The 18,075-nt window shown below is 45.0% G+C and overlaps 2 protein-coding genes across 2 annotated transcripts; one reads left to right on the top strand and one right to left on the bottom strand.

Annotated features, from left to right (window-relative positions):
• Positions 1–53: 53 nt before the first annotated feature.
• On the bottom strand, positions 54–6,565 carry CGAS (cyclic GMP-AMP synthase). Its single transcript, XM_077782332.1, has 5 exons — positions 6,032–6,565; positions 4,749–4,971; positions 3,697–3,942; positions 2,373–2,475; positions 54–1,720 (listed from the first exon to the last, which is right to left on the bottom strand). The coding sequence occupies exons 1-5, from the start codon at positions 6,563–6,565 to the stop codon at positions 1,360–1,362; spliced, it is 1,467 nt and encodes a 488-aa protein (XP_077638458.1). The 3' UTR covers positions 54–1,359.
• Positions 6,566–7,074: 509 nt separating this feature from the next.
• MTO1 (mitochondrial tRNA translation optimization 1) lies at positions 7,075–14,492 on the top strand. The gene is made up of 12 exons (XM_021553793.3): positions 7,075–7,210; positions 7,352–7,551; positions 7,960–8,077; positions 8,767–9,056; positions 10,356–10,468; positions 10,608–10,798; positions 11,029–11,159; positions 11,629–11,833; positions 11,915–12,086; positions 12,787–12,905; positions 13,367–13,524; positions 13,702–14,492. The coding sequence occupies exons 2-12, from the start codon at positions 7,357–7,359 to the stop codon at positions 13,921–13,923; spliced, it is 1,914 nt and encodes a 637-aa protein (XP_021409468.2). The 5' UTR covers positions 7,075–7,210; positions 7,352–7,356; the 3' UTR covers positions 13,924–14,492.
• Positions 14,493–18,075: the final 3,583 nt, after the last annotated feature.

The following is an 18,075-nucleotide window of genomic DNA, read 5'->3' as shown; positions in this document are numbered from 1 at the left end:
GAATGAAACCAGAATTTGCTAGAGAAATGTTAACAAAGTAATGGAGAAAAGAATACATTTGAAGGTCAGCTTTTATTTCCAGATAAAGTTGATTCACACTTTACATTTAGATGTCAGATTCTGTCTCACAGACTCCCAGTGATAATGGGGATGTTTTCTACACTTTGAAATTTATATGGGAAGGAGTTATTCCTTCATTTGATGCTTGGTCTGAACTTGTGTTTATTTACATGTCATATGATTAAATAAAAACTAATAAACAAAATTAAGTAAAATTATAATTTCTTAGTAAAATTATTCTCTAAATACTCTTCCCTCTTAATTTGCTCATAATTGAGATAAAACTCTGGGCATTATTTAAGGCAGTAGATTATTTTGCCTTCCTAAGTAGACTAAAAGTACGGATTTCCCATGGCTTCTATAAGTAGAAGCAAAAGATGTATTTATTTGCAGCACAGCAGTTTTCAAATGCTGTGTACTTCTCACCTGCACAATTTTAGTAATAGGAAACATTATTTTTCCTAATAAACATTTCTTCAATTTGAGAGAAATGGATATGGATTTCAATTTCAGGAGTGTCCAGTTCATGCTGCATTTTGGTTTTGAAAACCTTTTATATCAAGAGTCTTCCTCTTTGATACAGGTTGAAAGATACATGTCTTTCTACATGATTCGTTATACAAATATATGCTCATTGGCAGAAAGCCATCTACTCTGTTGCAGCTTATTAGGTAACGATAGTTTCCTATCCAAAGCCCAATGAAGAGACTGATTTCTAAAGTACTTCTGAAGACTCAGAAAGGATAAGTTCAGGAACTTCATATTACTCAGATAAAATATTTTCTGTTAACTGTTGCTGGTGATTGTCTTCTGCAAAAGATCTTCATATCCACATAGGTAATCTGAAGAAGTTGTTCTGGTTAATGTCGAAGTAACTCCAGTGACTTTATTTTTTTTTTCTTTTGAAAGTAGGAGTGTATTTTTGATATTCTGCAGTAGATCTTAATTTTAAATAAAATTATTAGTTTTCCCTTTATGCAGTCATTTATGCCTTTATATTTGGAAACATAGAAATTACATGTGAGGAGTTAACTATTGCAAATTCTTCTATATGTTCTTAGTGTACCTTGAAGATATCTTGCAGGTGACATTCACATTTGGATAGGCAAGGTAAATATTATTTAAAACATTTCTTTTAAGTGTTATGGCTAAGCAGTGTGACTGAAGTATACATTTTTCTCTTAGTGGTCTTGGTTTTATTTTGGTTTGGGTTTTTTGGGTTTTGTAGTACAGACTACTGAAGTGTTGTTTATTGTGCAGTTTTTTCTTTCAAATATGCAAGTCAACATGATTAGATATCTATTGTGAACAATGTTCTTTATAATTCTCATGAAATACTGGGAATCCATTGTTTAATTCATGGCTTATTTTTCTTGAAAGGAAATGATGTCTTGCCTTATCTTCTAGGCTGAGTAAATTGTATTGGGGAATAAAGAAGTGAGTTAGCTGAGACTTTTGCAGACAATCCACAAAAAATCCCAGACACTGCTGAAAGGCATAATCCAGGTTTTCCAAATGCCAGTCTGTGTCATTTGGCCACATGATGCAGGAATGGAGAAAAGAAGTTTTGACATGATAGGAACAGAATTTTTCCAATTCTTTTGGATGTTTCATTTTAAGTTGCTCTAGAAGAAACTTCAGCAGCTTTAGACAACCTTTCCTGTTAAAAAAAAGAAAAAAAAAAATAGGTACCTTCTCCATGGTTCTAAATATGTAGATCACATATTTAAACACAATTATGCATTAATTCCCTTGTGGCTTTCTTGTTCCAGTACAAGATGTAATTGGCAAACCAACTTCTTAGTTTACATGTTAAGGAGGCTTTGTACCTCATGTGGGTTTTGTTCTTCCTTGTTGAAGAAATCTGGAAAACAGTTCTCATGGAAGTGAAAAATCATTTATGCATCTTGATCTCATTCAGCAGTTTTCTCACCATCAATTTAGAAATTGCCTTCATATGAAGTGCAGTTTTGCTCAGAAAGTGGAGTTGGTCAATTTTTAAAGCTTTTTTTCCTAAACAGGACTGAATTTGGGAAAGATAATTGCATATGTCACATCTTTTTGCATTCTAAGGCAAGTCTGGAGTGTAAACCAGCAATGTGATTGTTTCTACCTTTCATTAGGTAAATGCAAATCAGACATTCAGCAAGCACTGCAACAACATGCAGTGTTATATTACTGTAGAACAATTATGCCTAAAAGGTTCCTATTATGAGTAATTACTGTTAGATCAAATTCTTAAGTGCTAAACTGAAACAGTGCTAGCTCAGCTCACACAGGCTTAAAGAAAAATATTCCTGTGAAATACCAACCTACAGCACTTTCGTCCATTGGATTCACAGCATGTCTTTGAGTTGCCATGGTTGTTTATCATTTTCTTTTCAATATGTGAGAAGGAGAGTCGCCACGTGTTCCCTGAAGTCAAGCACAAGACTGTTAAGTGGTCACACAGCACTAAGCATCAGCTTTTGTAGCTAGGAAGAAAACCCAATTTTGTAATTGACTTATACCTGCAATTTTTTTCACCCACTAAAAAAAAAAAATCATAATTCAGTGAGTGCAGTTAGTGCCTCCTTAACTCCCCAGCTGCTTCACAAAGACTGTAAGAATGTAATTAATATAGGACATAATTAATTGTTTGGATGCTTTAAATTCCTAACCTATAAAATTAGGCTTAGTTCTGAACATACCTGGATTTGCTGAACATGATTTGGAGAATTGCATTATTCATAGAAATCTACAACCTTTTACTTTCTGTTCTCTTAATGTGTTTTCTGGGTTTTCTTTGCGCAAGTAATAGGTTTGTGAGTTTGTCTCATGTAAGATGACTTTTTTAAAGCATTTCTTTTTGTTCTGCTCATGCTTATGAAAATAATTGGTAATCTAGCTCAATGCCCTGTTTCTAAAACTGGCAATCACTTTTGTCTTCTTTTCATGAATTACACTGTTTCCCTTGCCTGTTTGGCTCAGTTACACTTTTCATTTCATTTGTACAGGAAGAAATTGCCAAATCAATCAGTACTTGTGTACTGGGCTTTGATAACATGGGCATGCTAATTAAAAAGGTACCAGAATGCTTGAAATCTTATTGCTGAAATCATCAGTTACCACAATGCACTGACAATTCAGAATGTTTTTGCAAACTAACATAGGTTTGATGTGACAGTTGTCTGGAGGAAAAAATGTAGCCATACCAGAGTTCAGTGAGAAATACTGTATCTTGATAGAAAACGGTCTGCTTCCTGCAGAAGTATCTGATTTGTGGATGCAGACTAAGCAACTTTCTTCTAATTTCCTTACAAGAGATTGCAAGCTGCTGTTAAGTACAGTACTAGCACAAGGGAAGGGTCTTATCCATGTGCCTGGCTGGAGTGGATTTAATATAATGCTTTTAGTAATGGTTAGTGTACAGCCTGGCAGAGTGGGTTTGTTTTTACATTTCAGTACAGGACAAGAAGTACCACAATCTGATGCTTTAAAGAGGGATTTCAGTTGTTTGAGCTGGATATATTCAGGATGAGGTGCCTTGAAGATGAAATACTGAACATGATCTGGATACCCTTTCTATAGCCCTTGTAAGTGATCAAGTTGTAAAGAAGATATTTCATAACTTATTATTGTCCATATTTGAGGTACCTCTTAGAACTTTTTCTCTTTTGTTTTGCTTGGCTACTAAATAAAGTGGTTCAAATCTGAAATCCTTCCTCTTTTTTGTTCCCAGCCACTGTTCAATTTTGAGGCCACCCTGTGTGCTGGGGGGCCAGCTCTGCTGAGCCTTCAAAGTCAAGATGATGTCCACTGATATTTCTGATGGAGGATTTTTGATCTGAAGAGTTATTGCAGGGCTTCCAGCCTTTTTCCTTGCCACAGTGACTTCCATATCTAGTAACAAAGAAAGTAGTATTTCATGTTAGCTAGATAGATTAGTTAGAATGAAGACTTTTTTTTTTAAGAATATTACAGTTCTTACTAAAGAGCTCGTAAGTAATCAAAAGAAATACCTGGGTTCAGTCAATGGTTCTTTATCCTACAGGATGTTGAAACATTGAGAAGATCTGTTGAAGAGTTCTATGAAATAGGGAACACTACCGTGTTTGCTTGATTTATTGTCTAAGAATTAAAAATAAAATAATGTTTTTCATTGAACTGCTTCCGTGTTGGAAACACACAGTGAAGAGAGCTGGCCACAATGTTTCTGAAGTTTTGGGAAAAAATAACCCTAACTGGGGTTATTTACATATAATTATATAAAATATAATATTAGATATTTTAAATAATTATAAAAATAACTAGGATGCAGTTTCTGTACTGATTAATAAAAATATTAGGTACTGTATAAAAGAAAGCTCTTTGTTTAGCTACCCCTTCAGCAAATGGCTCTTTGTATACTCCAGATATATGCAAGATGTATGGGTCATGTAGGAAACAGCAAGCATGCAACAGAACCCTTAATGTTTATTATTTTCATACAGAAAATATGCATTGTGGAGTTAGTAATGTAACTATGTGTATTTGTGATTCTTAACACAAGAGACAGCTTGAGATACAGGAGGACAGGAGGGGTTACAGCTCTATTGGCACAGAGGACTGGCAGGAAAATGTATCTTCTTAACACTGGGGCAATACACATGCACAATGTAACTGGGTTTTTACCACTTCCCAATGAAGCTTATTCTCTCAGTACTAACCTTTAATGTTCTTTACTTCCTGTTTAATAGTTTCTCTTAGTGCTTGAAGCATTTTAAAGGCTGATAATTTTCCATCTTCCTCTAAAAACTTCAACCAACCCTTTTCTTTTGGACTTCTTTTGAATGATACATAATAATAGGCGCCAGTATCATCAGCCTCATCCAGCTGAATCCTTGTAACAGGCATTACAAGCATGATGTCAAACTCATTTGGTTCAGATATCTGCAAATATAAGAATTCAACAGTCAATGTGCAACTTAGGTTTTATTCACCTGAGATTTTTATACCACTTGTTTTATCTACCTTGGTGTATTAATCATGTCTAATGTGAAACATGAGCTTATTTCTGTGGTATTGCAAGATTACTGTGCATTGGGGTGGAAAATAGCAATTTGCAGCTCACTTCCCAGCTCTCCAACTTATTAATTTTGTAAGATAGTTTTAAGATTCTTGAGCTGTACTGAATGATTAATGCATAAATGTGCTTAGTCATCCTTTTGAACACAGGAATCAACTGTGAAGAAAAAAAAAATGCATTCCTAGGTATGAAGCTGGTTTTAGATGGAAAAAAAATGTGTCCCCGTGTTAAGTGTCAATCTGCTGGAATCAGGAAAAAACGTACTGATTAATCACAGAAGGTGAAGGGGTCGGAATGGACTGTAGAGATAAAACTAGTCCTGACCCACCCTGCCCTGGGCAGGAATACCTTTCACTAGACCAGGTTGTTCAAGGCCTTGTCCAGCCTTGCCTTGAATACTCCCACATTTGGAGCATCCACAGTCTCCTCAGGCACTCTGTACAACTGTCCCACCACCATCACAGTAAAAAAATTCTTTCTAATATCTAATGTAAATTTTTCTTCTTTCAATTTATATCTGTAATTCCAGCTTTAAAAAAAAAAAAAAAAATGAACTAAAACCTGGCCCAGGGCTTCTCGTGTCCTGCTATACCTGACTAATCATGTTGTTAGACCGGGCTCACCTGTGTGTTGTGCAAGGGCAGGACTTGCTGCAGCCTGAACACATCCCGTTCACGTAGCATCTCTGATTCAATGCACGTAACACCATTCAGCAGGTTACTGATCATTTTATAATGCATTGTGGTTACTTCACAGAGCCATCCTTAGAGATGCAGTTACATCCACAGAGCCGTAACTCGGCGGGAAAGGCCAGCTGGGAGCAGCTCCCGCGCGGCCGGCCCGTGTTCCCGCCGGCCCGTGTTCCCGCCCGCCACCTGCCGCCGCCGCCCGGCGGGAGAGCGCTGCCGCCGCCCCGGCACCCACCTTGACACGCTCGTAGTAGCTGCCGGCGTTATGCGGCTCGATGGAGCTGAAGAAGCTGTCCTTGGCGCAGATGGCCCGGAGCAGGTGCGAGACCGCCTTATTCACCAGGTTCGACGCCTCGGACACGTCTTCGCGGGGCAGGCTGAGCCTCGACAGCACCTCCCGGAGCCGCAAGGCGTCCGACGCCGGCGGGGGGCGACGGCTGGCGGCAGCGGCCGCCCCGTCGGACTCCGCCGCGACGCTCTGCGGGGCCGCGGGGGCTCGGGCGGCCGGTGCCCTGCTCCGCGCGGCGCGGAGCGCCTCTGCGCTGCCCGCTGGCAGCTCCTGGGCAGCGGGGGCTCGCCGCGCCGACCGGCCGCCCCGAGCGGGGCGTCCGTCCGTCCGCGGGAGGGTCGCGACAGCGCTTGAGTCTTCACCCGCGACGCGGCCCCGTGAGGGGCTTCGGGCTGCGCCCTTCTCCGCGCCCCGGCTCCGCGGAGCAGCGGGACGCGGCCCCCGCCTGGCCCGCGCCCCTCTACCACCTGCGGCGTCCATGGGCGCTGCTCCCTCTCTGCGCTCACGAGACGGCGAGCGCGGCCCCGCGGGCAACGGAGTTCCCGCCTCTGGCTTCGGGCGAGTTCCTCTTCCAGGCAGCGCGCCTCCCCTAGGAAACGAAACCCGGGCGAGCGGGGCGGGAGCGAGACGCTGCCCGGCGCCGCCAACTTCAGCCCGGGCACGGGAAAGCTCTGGTAGCAACAACCAAGCTGTGTCCGCCCTCCAATCCGCGGGGAGCGCTTTCCCGCTCCTGGGCGGCCCCGCCCGCCCGCGGGGCGAGGACACGCGAGCACCGGCGCCGCCCGGCTCCTCCAGCCGCACGGGCCGCCAGGACGGGCGGCCGCGGGGAGGCGCCGGCCCCGCCGCTCCCGCCGGCCCCGCCTCTCGCCGCCAGGCGAGGAGCTCCCACCGCCGGGAGGGCCGGCCCGGCCGCCATGTTCCTGCGGGGCGGCTGCCGCCGCCTGCCGCTGCTCCCGGCGCCTCGCCCCGGGCAGCGCCGGGCGGGCAGTGAGGCCGGGGCGGCGGCAGCGCCGCGCTACGAGGTGGTGGTGATCGGCGGGGGCCATGCGGGCACGGAGGCGGCGGCGGCGGCCGCTCGCGGCGGGGCCTGCACGCTGCTGCTCACGCACAGGATCGGCACCATCGGTACCGCCGCGGGTGCCCGGGGAGGGCGGGGGAAGCTGCCGCGGGCGCCTCCGCGTGGGGAGCGTGGGGGAGCGGTGCTGAGCCGGGGAGGTCGCGGGAGCCTTTGGGCGATGCTGAGGGTATCCCTGTGTCATTGCCCAGGGGAAATGTCCTGCAACCCGTCCTTCGGCGGCATCGGGAAGGGGCACCTGATGCGGGAGGTGGACGCCCTGGACGGGCTGTGCGGCCGCCTGTGCGATCGCTCGGGCGTGCACTACAAGGTGCTGAACCGCTGCAAGGGCCCGGCCGTGTGGGGCCTCCGCGCGCAGATCGACCGCGACCTCTACAAGGAGAACATGCAGGTGAGCGCCGCGCCGGGCGGGCTCTTGGGGCTGGGAGTCGGATACACGACTGAGGATTACGAAGGAAAGGGCTATGTTCTGCTTTTCATTATTTACCGATCAAACCCAGATACCTTTCTGTTTGGTACTTTGATGCCGTGTAAGTTGTAGGAGCTCAGCACAGTTTAAAAATTTCTCTAGTGTTTTAGATACAGGTTAAGCGCCATGACCAATTAGTTTATTTGAGTTTAAACTTTATGTGAGTGAAAACTTCTACCTGATAAATCAGGATAGTACCATAACTGTGTCTGCCAAATGACCCGGTAAGAATGGAAGTGGATAATAGATGTTTCAGAAATCAACAGGGTTTGGGATTGCCCATATGTCTCATACCTTCCTAGATTTTTGCAGTAACTCCTTTCATGACAGAAAGAAATCCTTAACACACCACTGTTGACAGTTCGTGAGGCATCTGTGGAGGATCTTCTCTTGACAGAGCCAGAACCAGGCCGTCCTGGGAAATGCCAAGTCACAGGAGTTGTTCTGGGTATGTGCTTGTAACTCATTAAGTGCCTTCAATTACTCCATATTAAGAGTGCCTACAGCCTTTGGGGTAAATATTTCTGATTCACCAATGAGAAAGATGAATTATACAATTCTAATTCATTAGTGAGAAAGATGAATTAGCCAATAGCACTGTTTTAGGCAGAGTGTAAACTAAAACCAGGTTAATATGTGTAATGCAAAGTAATACAGTGTCAAAAGTACCTGGATTGGTAGTATACTGGGATGTTAACTAAGTTGATTTTCTTCAGGCTAGTGATACTGAATCCCATGTTGTGTTTTGAGCTTTTATTTGGTAAATGGTGTATGCTGCTCTCAATGTCACAGGACCATTGGGTCCTCTTAATTACAGGCTTGTGCTTCATTACCTCTTGCTGTTACAATAAACAGGCTTTCCAAATTAAAGGCCTGCATATGGATTTTTCTGAGGAGTAGTTTTCTTTGTTAGGGGTAACTTGCTTAGGAATAATAAATATACAGCAATAACTACATGCTGCTTATTGTAGTTATTAGTATTGGTGGTTTTTTTATGGAAAAGCTGGTATTATTTTATAATAGATGACAGATAAACCTCCAGTGAACACTGGTAGTCTAGTTCTAGACAGAAGCACCAGAGTTCTGGGGCTTTGTTGATACTAAAATGTGAACATCTCTGAAAACTTGCTGTTCCAGGGGATGGGAGCACAGTACGTGCTGGGAGTGTTATCCTGACCACCGGTACGTTTCTGAGGGGTATGATCTACATCGGCCTGGAGATGCACCCGGCGGGGCGGCTGGGGGACCAGCCAGCCATCGGGCTGGCTCACACTCTGGAGAAACTGGGATTTGCTGTGGGCAGGCTGAAGACTGGGACACCGCCCCGACTTGCCAAGGATACGATTGATTTTGGTGGTCTGGAGGAACGTGCAGCTGACAACCCTCCAGTGCCATTCAGCTTCCTCAGTGAGGCTGTCTGGATCAAGGTGGGATAGCAAATCCCACCCATCAAATGCACATAGAGCTGGGTGGGAAGTGGTTCTGGGAACGTCGTGCTCATCATCAGCCAGGGATTTGGTGGCTGGGAAAGGTAGCTGGAATGTATTTGTACTGGAGGTGTTAGGATTTTGAGGACTCTCAGTGTGAGGGAGAAGTTACTTGTGTTCTTTTGAAAGCAAATACCTTTTTACTCTCACTTCTCAGCTTGAGAACTGAACTCTCTTTACTTCAGAATAAGGTGATTAGAGTCAGAGTTTTGTGAAATATGATACTAGTGCTAGTATTATTCTTCATGTGCTGGTTACATGGCTGGTTATTATTCTTTATGTGCTGGTTACATGGCTTTTTAAACAGTGCTTTATTAAATTTGCTGTCCTGGTTAGACAGTTACTATTGATGAAGTTTTCTGGGGTGTACAGGCCTATGAAGTGGCTCCCTTACCACACCTGCAATGTATTAATCAAGTTTTCTGGAGTATGTAGGCTTTGATTCCTTAGCATTTTCAAGATAGCTTTCTTGCTCTATGGCATCTAATTCATCTCAAGTTATATGACAACCATTAACCAGTTCTTTATTAAATTTTGATCTTCAACTGTTGATTAAGTTCTCTAAGGGTTATGGGTCCATGGAGTTCCTTTCTGCAAGTGCAGCAAGATGATTTCTCAGTCAGCCAACACAGATCTAAATCAAAACCACATAAAATCACAAGGCTTTTGGCTAACTTGGTGGCAGTTTTAAAGAGTTATGGTGCTACATTGTCACAATTTTGAATGAGTCTATCACTTTTCAGAAAAATCAGTGGAATACTTTACATGGTGAGGTTTTCCAGACTTTGAATTTTTCATGTTAATTGCAGAGTTTTGAGGTTTTTTCCTCTTCAAGGGAGTTTTTTTTTTCCCTTCACCAAACCCATTAATTGGCTGTTAGCTGTTAGTACTTAATTCTTCTAACTCCAGAGCTTTTTTTCCCCCTGTGACCAGTTTGAATGCTGATTCATGTTGATTTAATGGGAATATCCATCTTGTTATTGGGAATATGGCATATAGGATAGAACTTGAATTCCAGACTCCCAGATTTCATCCTGTTCTCACTCTGGTTTTGGGCATGTTGCTTAGGCTCTCGGATTGCTTGTGTTCAGTCTGTACAGTGGGTATGACAGCCCTGCTGACTCCTCCCAAAAGTGAGAGCCAGCCATCATGGGAAATGTCTTGGAGACATCAGAGTTATTTAGTAAGGATACAGTGTCATGACCAGATTAACTTAGGCTGAGCTTTGGCCCCTTCCAGCCCGAAGATCAGCTTTCCTGCTACCTGACTCGCACAAACCTCAAGGCCCAGCAAATTATCCGCGATAACCTCCACCTGAACAGCCACATCAGGGAGACAACCAGGGGCCCACGGTGAGTGTGTGGCATCATGCAAGGCTGTCAAGAGGACAAGCTGGAAGTCTGTTTGGAGCTGTGGGTCTTCCCTGCTTCGCTTCTGGAAAGTAACTTTTTCTCCATGTCAGGTGCTGCTCATGGCTATTTACTGTTACAGGTACTGTCCCTCTCTTGAATCAAAGGTTCTGCGCTTCCCAGATCGAGAACATCAGGTGTGGCTGGAGCCCGAAGGCTTGGATTCCAACATCATTTATCCCCAAGGCATGTCCATGACACTACCACCTGAGCTCCAGGAGCAGGTGGTCAAATCCATCCCAGGCTTGGAAAAGGCCAAGATGTTACAGCCAGGTGAGAGGGCTGAATTGTTTTGAATCTGCAGGTCATATTTATTTACTAGTTAATGAAAAGCAGGTTTTGCTTAGAGCTTAGCAAAACAAAGGAAATATGAAGCAAAATAATTCCTGGATGCATTTTTAGTTTGCTTGTTCAGAAATCATAAGTAGAATTGATAAGCCATTCTGCTCCACTGATTGTCTTAATAGTCCTTCCTCTAACATCTGTCTGGTTGTGTGTCACAGGCTATGGGGTGCAGTATGACTTTTTAGACCCCCGACAACTGACTACTTCTCTTGAGTCACGTCTTGTTCAGCGCCTCTTCTTTGCAGGCCAGATAAATGGCACGACAGGCTATGAAGAAGCTGCAGCTCAGGTGGGCGAATCTCACTGTTGTATATTCAGCACTCAGAAAGGGATATTACCTTGGCTTTTGTGATAGTCTTCCTAAGCCCGTTTTGTGCTTATGAGATGTTCTTACGTTTATTGCTCACCCGATTCCAGACTTGCCTAAGATATATTTACTTGTATCTCTACAAGTATCTGCAGTTGCTATCAGTAAAGTTGCAGTACCAACAGTAATTGAAAGTCCTGTCAAGTGTTTCAGCATGGAGACTGTGCAGTGGGTATAACTGAAAACATAGGAATTGTCTCCAGACACATCAGCTGGGGCCAAGAAGCCCTTCAGATGCTCATAATGTCACAAGAAGGAAACAGCCTGGATTACTGGCACAGACTGTTGAATTTTCCCGGGTGCAGTTTGATGTGTGAGCCTTCGGGGCAGATGTGCTGATGTTTTTGCTAAGACGAGAGCGATGGATGTTTGGTTTGTTTTGCCTGTGCAGGGTGTGATTGCTGGGATCAATGCTTGCCTGCGGGTTCAGGGCAGGCCCCCATTCACCGTCAGTCGCACCGAGGGCTACGTGGGAGTGCTGATTGATGACCTCACCACGCTGGGCACCACTGAGCCCTACCGGATGTTCACCAGCCGCGTGGAGTTCCGCATGGCCCTGCGGCCGGACAACGCGGACGCCAGGCTCACTCACAGAGGTGTTCTGCTGTGCTAGCTCGTGCACTGACCAGCCCTGCCTGGCTGTAGACCTTTGGCTCATGGACCATCTGTCTCCGCAGGGTTTGAAGAAGCTGGGTGTGTATCACAGCAGCGATATGAACAAGCAGTAAAGATGAGAGCTGCATTAGAAGATGGGATTGCAACACTAAAATCACTTCAGTTCAGCATATCCAAATGGTCCCAGTTACTACCAGGAGTTCCCATAAGCAGCAATCGCAGGTCACCTGTCAGGTAAGTGTTACCCCTGGAGCTTTCTGGTTTGACCTATGCTTGCTTTAGCACATCTGGCTAGTGGTTTCACAGTATTTGTCCATCCTTCCTGAAGCTGTCAGTACTCCAAGATTCCAACTTTACCACCATCAGAGGACATGTGTCTGTTTTTTGTCTATAGAATAAGTATGGCATTGATGTTTTTACTATTCCATGTGGCATGTGCTTTCAAAGCAAGGGTGTGCTTCACTGGCCCAGACAGTGCTTGCTGTCCTTACACAGTCACCTGCTGGAGATGGTTTTGCAGTGGGCTGCAACTTCACTAAAAGCTTGGTAAAAGCAGCACTTGATTTCAGGCTGGTGTCAGGTGGTAGCTGTTCTTGTACACAAAAGCCCTTACTTCCGTTACTCACACTTTATCTCATCTTTTCTGTTGTTTTAAATCAGTGACTAAGACCTTCTGGCTGACAGTCTGTGTGAAAGGTTTCCTCTAGTGCCTTTGCCTTGTCCCTTCTGTCTTGCTGTAAATTTATATGAGGAGTCTCTCTTCAAGAGTTTGGCAGCTCTTCTGTGTACTGAGAGGAGATAGTAGGGAATTGAGCTTGGTTCTGCAGTTGTTCTGGCTTAAGCTAAGAGTTTTGTACATTTGAGCTTGTAACAACCATAAATCTGCCTTACAAGTGTGACTCCTTTTTACAAGTGTTTACTCTTTTCTCCACAGTGCCTTTGAAGTCCTTCAGTATCAAGATGCCAACATGGAGATTCTGGCAAAGGCTATCCCAGAGCCCCTGGGCAAGCTTGCTCAATGGAGAGAGCTGGCAGAGAGGTTGAAAATAGAAGGTAGAGTACAAGAATTAGGCTCTCTTGTGGTGATCTGTATACATTGTTCAGTAAGGGGACAGTAATTGTTCTAGTGTGTTTCATGTTGCTGCTTAGAGAAATGAAACACTGATCAGAGTGTGAGCTTTTTACCATAAGCCACAGCCCTTTTTATGCACGCATGTTCCACTCTGTGGGGCACTCTTCAGGTTTTTTTCCTCCTTACTGCCCCATCAAATAGGCCACGCTTTGTTCTTATGAGAAGATAAAAACAACCCATGTATCTAAATTTCTGTAACAAATCAAAGAGTATGACTTCTTCCAAAGCAGTGATGTGAATTAGGCTCTGTAATCTATGAAGCTGGAAATTTCCTTAGGAACTTTTGACCATCTCAGTGGAATTTCTCATTGTACTTCTTGCAAGTGACTTTCACATGAGTATCCATCAATATCTGCCTTTCTTGTTCCCCTGATCACCACAGCTGCTTACGAGTGGTGTGTGGTCAATCAGCAGCAGGAAATGGAAGAGGTGCGTCGTGATGAGGCGCTGCAGCTGCCAGACGACCTGGATTACTTTGCCATTGATGCCTCACTCTCTGCAGAGGTGCGGGAGAAGCTGGCTGCAAACCGCCCCCAGACGGTGAGAAATTCAGCACAGCAGCGCTGAGCAGCAGTGAAATCCCCTCTCTCTTCTCAAGGGGCAGGGGGTGAAAGAATCAGGGGAAGGAACACCCACAGGTTTTGATCTCATTTCTCACTAGCTCCGTGCAGTGTGTAGTTTTGGTGGTAGTTAACTTTTTCCTGTCTCCCTGTGCAGATTGGTGCAGTTAGCCGTATCCCTGGAATCACACCAGCTGCTATTGTTAACCTGCTAAGATTTGTGAAAACCAATCACCAGAAGACAGAGAAGCTAAAAGCTGTGCCTCAGTCTGGGAAGTACTTCCCAGGGGAAATGTACTCAGGCAAAGCAACTTCACAAAGACAGATTTCAGCAGAGTTTTCTGAAGAGGAGACAAGGTTTGTTAAAACACCTGTGTAGAGAATGTACTGATCCTGCCAGACTTTGTGACAAGATCCCCTGTGCTCCTGAGTCTCTTCCCAGATAGCACCCATGCTGGCTGGATCCAAAGTAGTTGAAGTTTTGTTCTATGCAATGACACTGCCACAGAACCAGATGATGAATGCACAAAGTAAATGGTCAGAAACCTAAATACAGCCTGTGATTTTGCTGATGCAAATGGAGAGACAAGAGAGCTGCTTTTGAAATTCCACTCATTTGGAAGACGTCGGCCAGTCAAAATCTACATCTTGTAAAGGACAATGTTTAGTTCTTCTGAAATGAGTAAAAAATGTTACCATGCAAAGCCCATGGCAGCAGAAGAGAATTGGAGCTGAAAAACGTGTTCTGTTGAGTTCAGAACTCGTGTTCATAGCTGTGCAGTGACTATGCACAGGCTGGTGTCTCCATGTGGTATCAGCCAGTAGGGGACACTTGGCTGTGGAAGTGTGTGCCACGCAAATATTTAAATTTACATAGGAGACTGGATGTAAAGACATCCTGCAGATGTTTTTCTCCTTTAAAATAAATAAAGCTTATCTTGAAACTTGCTGAAGAACTCTGTTATCACTTAGCTTTCAGCAGGGCCACACCAGTTCACTGGATCACAGTTCCCACACATAAGGTGGGCTGAGATTTGCTACAGAGCTGGAGGAGGCAGCTGGACAAGTCTGGGTGCTGAGGAGGGTGGGAGAAATGGGAGCCTGCCCCATGGACCTCAGCCTGGGCACTGTGAAGCTCTGTCTGATATGCTGTGGGCTGGGGGAGTGGGATTCCCATCAGCACTGGTCCTGCAACTGACAGAATAGAACTTGGATTTGAGCAAGATCCAAGCCAATTAGATCAACTGGGCAGTTGATTACTCACCAGCTAGACACATGGAATTCAAGCTGTTGTGTGCATCTACCAAATCCTTGCTTGACTCAGGCAGCAGTTTCTGGTGCTGGTCTCATTTCCAAATGCCCTCTGGCTTCAGAATACATTTTGATACAGTAAAATCAGAGAATCTTAGAGGTTGGAAAAAAGACCTGTAAGGTCATTGAGTTCAACCATGACCCAAATATATATATCTGTAATATTGAAAATATGATTCTGGAATTTTTTTTTTGCATATTTGCTCTGGCTGAGGGTTGCTCTCCTGTCCAGATAAAGGAGTCAGAGTAAATCCTTTTTGTTGACAGAGACTCTGTCATGCAGCAGGAGGATGAGCAGAGTTTGCAGTTTGGGGCATTATCCCACCTGCCTGAAAGCACTTCCCTGTCACCATCCACTGGCTGGCATGGAAGAGTGATCTGTAGGTCAGTTCCTGTCAGAATGGCTCAGAAAGGTGAACATCTATGTGCTCCTTTATATCTGTGGCCTGTTTTCATTCCATCTTTGTTGGCTCAAAGATTCGCTTCAATCTTGCAAGCCTTAAGTTCAGCATAAGAAAGGCAGCTATGCTTTCTGTGGTGTAACTTGGGCTCCAAGTATGGTGCTCATAGAATTCCAGCTATGTGAATCCAAAGAAACCCTAAATCTTCACTTTTAATCTGATTATGCAGTTTCAAAACTGCACTTCCTAGTTCTTGTCATCAGTCATTTGACAGGAGTATTTAGCTTTCAATAATGTGTCTTTAAAGGCAAGTACCTTGTGAAACACTTTCCTCAGCTTTGTGTGCTAAATTTTTCTGTGCTTTTGGTCTCACATATGCAACATAAATGAAAGGGTGATTCCACTGAGCTGGGCTGCACCAGTATCGAAGAGCAGAAGGAGGGGAATTTTCTTATGTTTAACAATTTTATAATGCACAGCTGTGGTCTAAGGAAGGGGAAGGAGTTAAGTTCAGGGGGAATTGAAGTCATAAGTGCATTGCTTCCCAGCCATGCACTTATGCACTTCCTTTTTTTCCCTCTGTAACAACTGCTCTTTCAGAGTGAAGTGGATCTTTGGCCACTGGTGAATTCCCTTGTTAAAACAGGGTGTCCTCTGTTCACATATGTAGGTTAATGATGTCCATATTTGCTGAAATGGAAAACCTGGCTTGTGCACGAGTTTGAGGACTGGCTGTCCCTCAGGTATTGGTTTCATGTATACAGAGTTTGCCACAATATTTTGTGCTTGCTGAACAGTTCTTGTTTAAGAAGACTTTTAACATGAAAATAAATTGCTGCAAGTAGTTCTATATATTTTGGTAAGAAAACCAAGCACAGAAAGGCTAAATAATCTGCTCAAGTAGCATGGGCAGATAAAGGAGGGACACCTTGTGCCATCTGGTTTCTAACCACTGGGGATTTGTTACAAGGCCCAAGGTTTGGTTTTTTCATGAGGACGAAGTGAGCTTAGACCTTCCCAAGTCCTGTGGCCTCACTAAGACCGACAGGAAGGGCAGGACTGGAGGAGTCTGCTCTTAACATGCTTGCTTTTCAATGTCTGTGCAGTAATGAATGGCACTTTGTTGTCCAGTAATCTTTGCTGTCATTAGGCTAGCAGGGAGGGAGGATGTGTGGTGAGGTTGACCTAACTTGTTTCACACACCAACTGTCCTTCTGTTCCCTGCTCCAGTGTGTATGTCTCTCTTTCCCTCCTGCAGAACACAGGCCTGGTGATCAGCATTTTTTCCTCAGATATTTACCACTCTATCTTATCCCAGATTTTTAAGACACGTTCTTTTTGTTCCCTACTCTAATTTTTATTTCATGTGGTACTTGAACTGAGCAGTTTCTTCATCTTGTCTTTATTTCTGCCTGGGAGATGAAAGCAAGAGGAAAATGGAAAGACATTTTATGCTAGGGGACACAAAGCTGCAACCTTTGATGGTCTCAGTGCTGCTGGGATGTTTGCAGTGGTGCAGCCCTGGCTGATTGTCTTAGTCCCCCACTTGGCTGGCCCTTGGCAAGCACAATGTGCCTCCTAGTTGTGCATTGCCCTTGCACTTTGTTAAGTAACAGTCATCACATGCAGTGTTTTTAGATGCTCAGGGGTTACCAGCTTTGATGACCATACTCCCCAGGTTGTGTTTCTCAGGTGTGACAGATATCTCAGGATGTCATTTAGTGCATGCAGGGAGGAATCTACTGTCCCCTTGGAGATGCTGTTTCCCCCAAGGAGGTGCTGTCAGTTCTTCCCATCAAACCATGCCAGTGCTGCTCAGAGTCCTTCCAGGGTGCTGTTTCCATCTTTTGCTTTGACTTCATGGCACTACTGAGAAGAGAAAAAAAAAAAAGGTACCTATCCCCTCCTTTGATTAAAATTACTGGTGTCCAGGCATTGAGATGGGAGATGGGAGATATGCTCTGCAATTGCTATTACATAAAGGACAGAGGAAAAAGGATTGATTCTTGACCTGTTAGTTTACTGACAGTCATGCTTTGGGGAAACAAGCTCTGCTTTTGTCTCCTTTCTAAACTGCTGCGCAGGTTTAACCCTTCATCTGTAGCTCTGAGGGAGGAGAGTGATATGGATCCCCACCAGAGGATCTCCGACTCCATACTCACCATTGTGTGTACCTGGGCTTTGACCTCTGTGCCAAGGAATGCAGCACCGGCAAACCTTCTATCCTGAAAGCTGGAGGCTGTGTCTTCACCTCTTTGCAGACCTAAGACTGACTTTTTTGACGGCCTGTGATGTCTCCTTGGGGTGCTCAGCTCTGAGCAGGCACATTCAGAGCCTCAGCTTCCCTGTCCGTGCCCCCGCAGAGTGGGTGTCTCCCTGCTGCCGCAGGAGCGGGTCAGGGCGCGCTGCAAGGGCGGAGCGCGGCTCCGCGAAGCCGGGCGGCGGGTGCGGTGAGTGAGGGCTGAAGGCGTTCCTGGCTGGCATCAGCTGCAGCTCCCAGCACAAGCCCCAGGAGGGACATTTGCAGGCGCCGCTGGCGACTGCTAAGCACACCGTGCTCTTGTTCCCAGCGACTTAGTGCTGGATGTGGTTAACTGAAGAGCAGGCACGGAGCCCGGTGGGAAATGAGCTCGCTCTGCCTCACAGGGCAGCAAGAAGAGAGGGCAGGTGACAACAGCCTCGTGACCGGTTTCTTCCCTCCCAGTCTACTGTGGTTTAACTTGGAAATTGCCGTGCATGACCAGGTGGCGGCCTGTGTTACACGTGTACAGGATTTTGGGAGTCACAAGTGGAACGGCTGCTGCGCCTGGTAGTGTTGA

This window comes from Lonchura striata, chromosome 3 (genome assembly GCF_046129695.1).
Source record: "Lonchura striata isolate bLonStr1 chromosome 3, bLonStr1.mat, whole genome shotgun sequence".
In the NCBI taxonomy this organism is placed as follows: domain Eukaryota; kingdom Metazoa; phylum Chordata; class Aves; order Passeriformes; family Estrildidae; genus Lonchura; species Lonchura striata.
The sequence above is the reverse complement of the archived record's forward strand: the minus strand, read 5'-3'. Positions and strand labels throughout refer to the sequence as shown.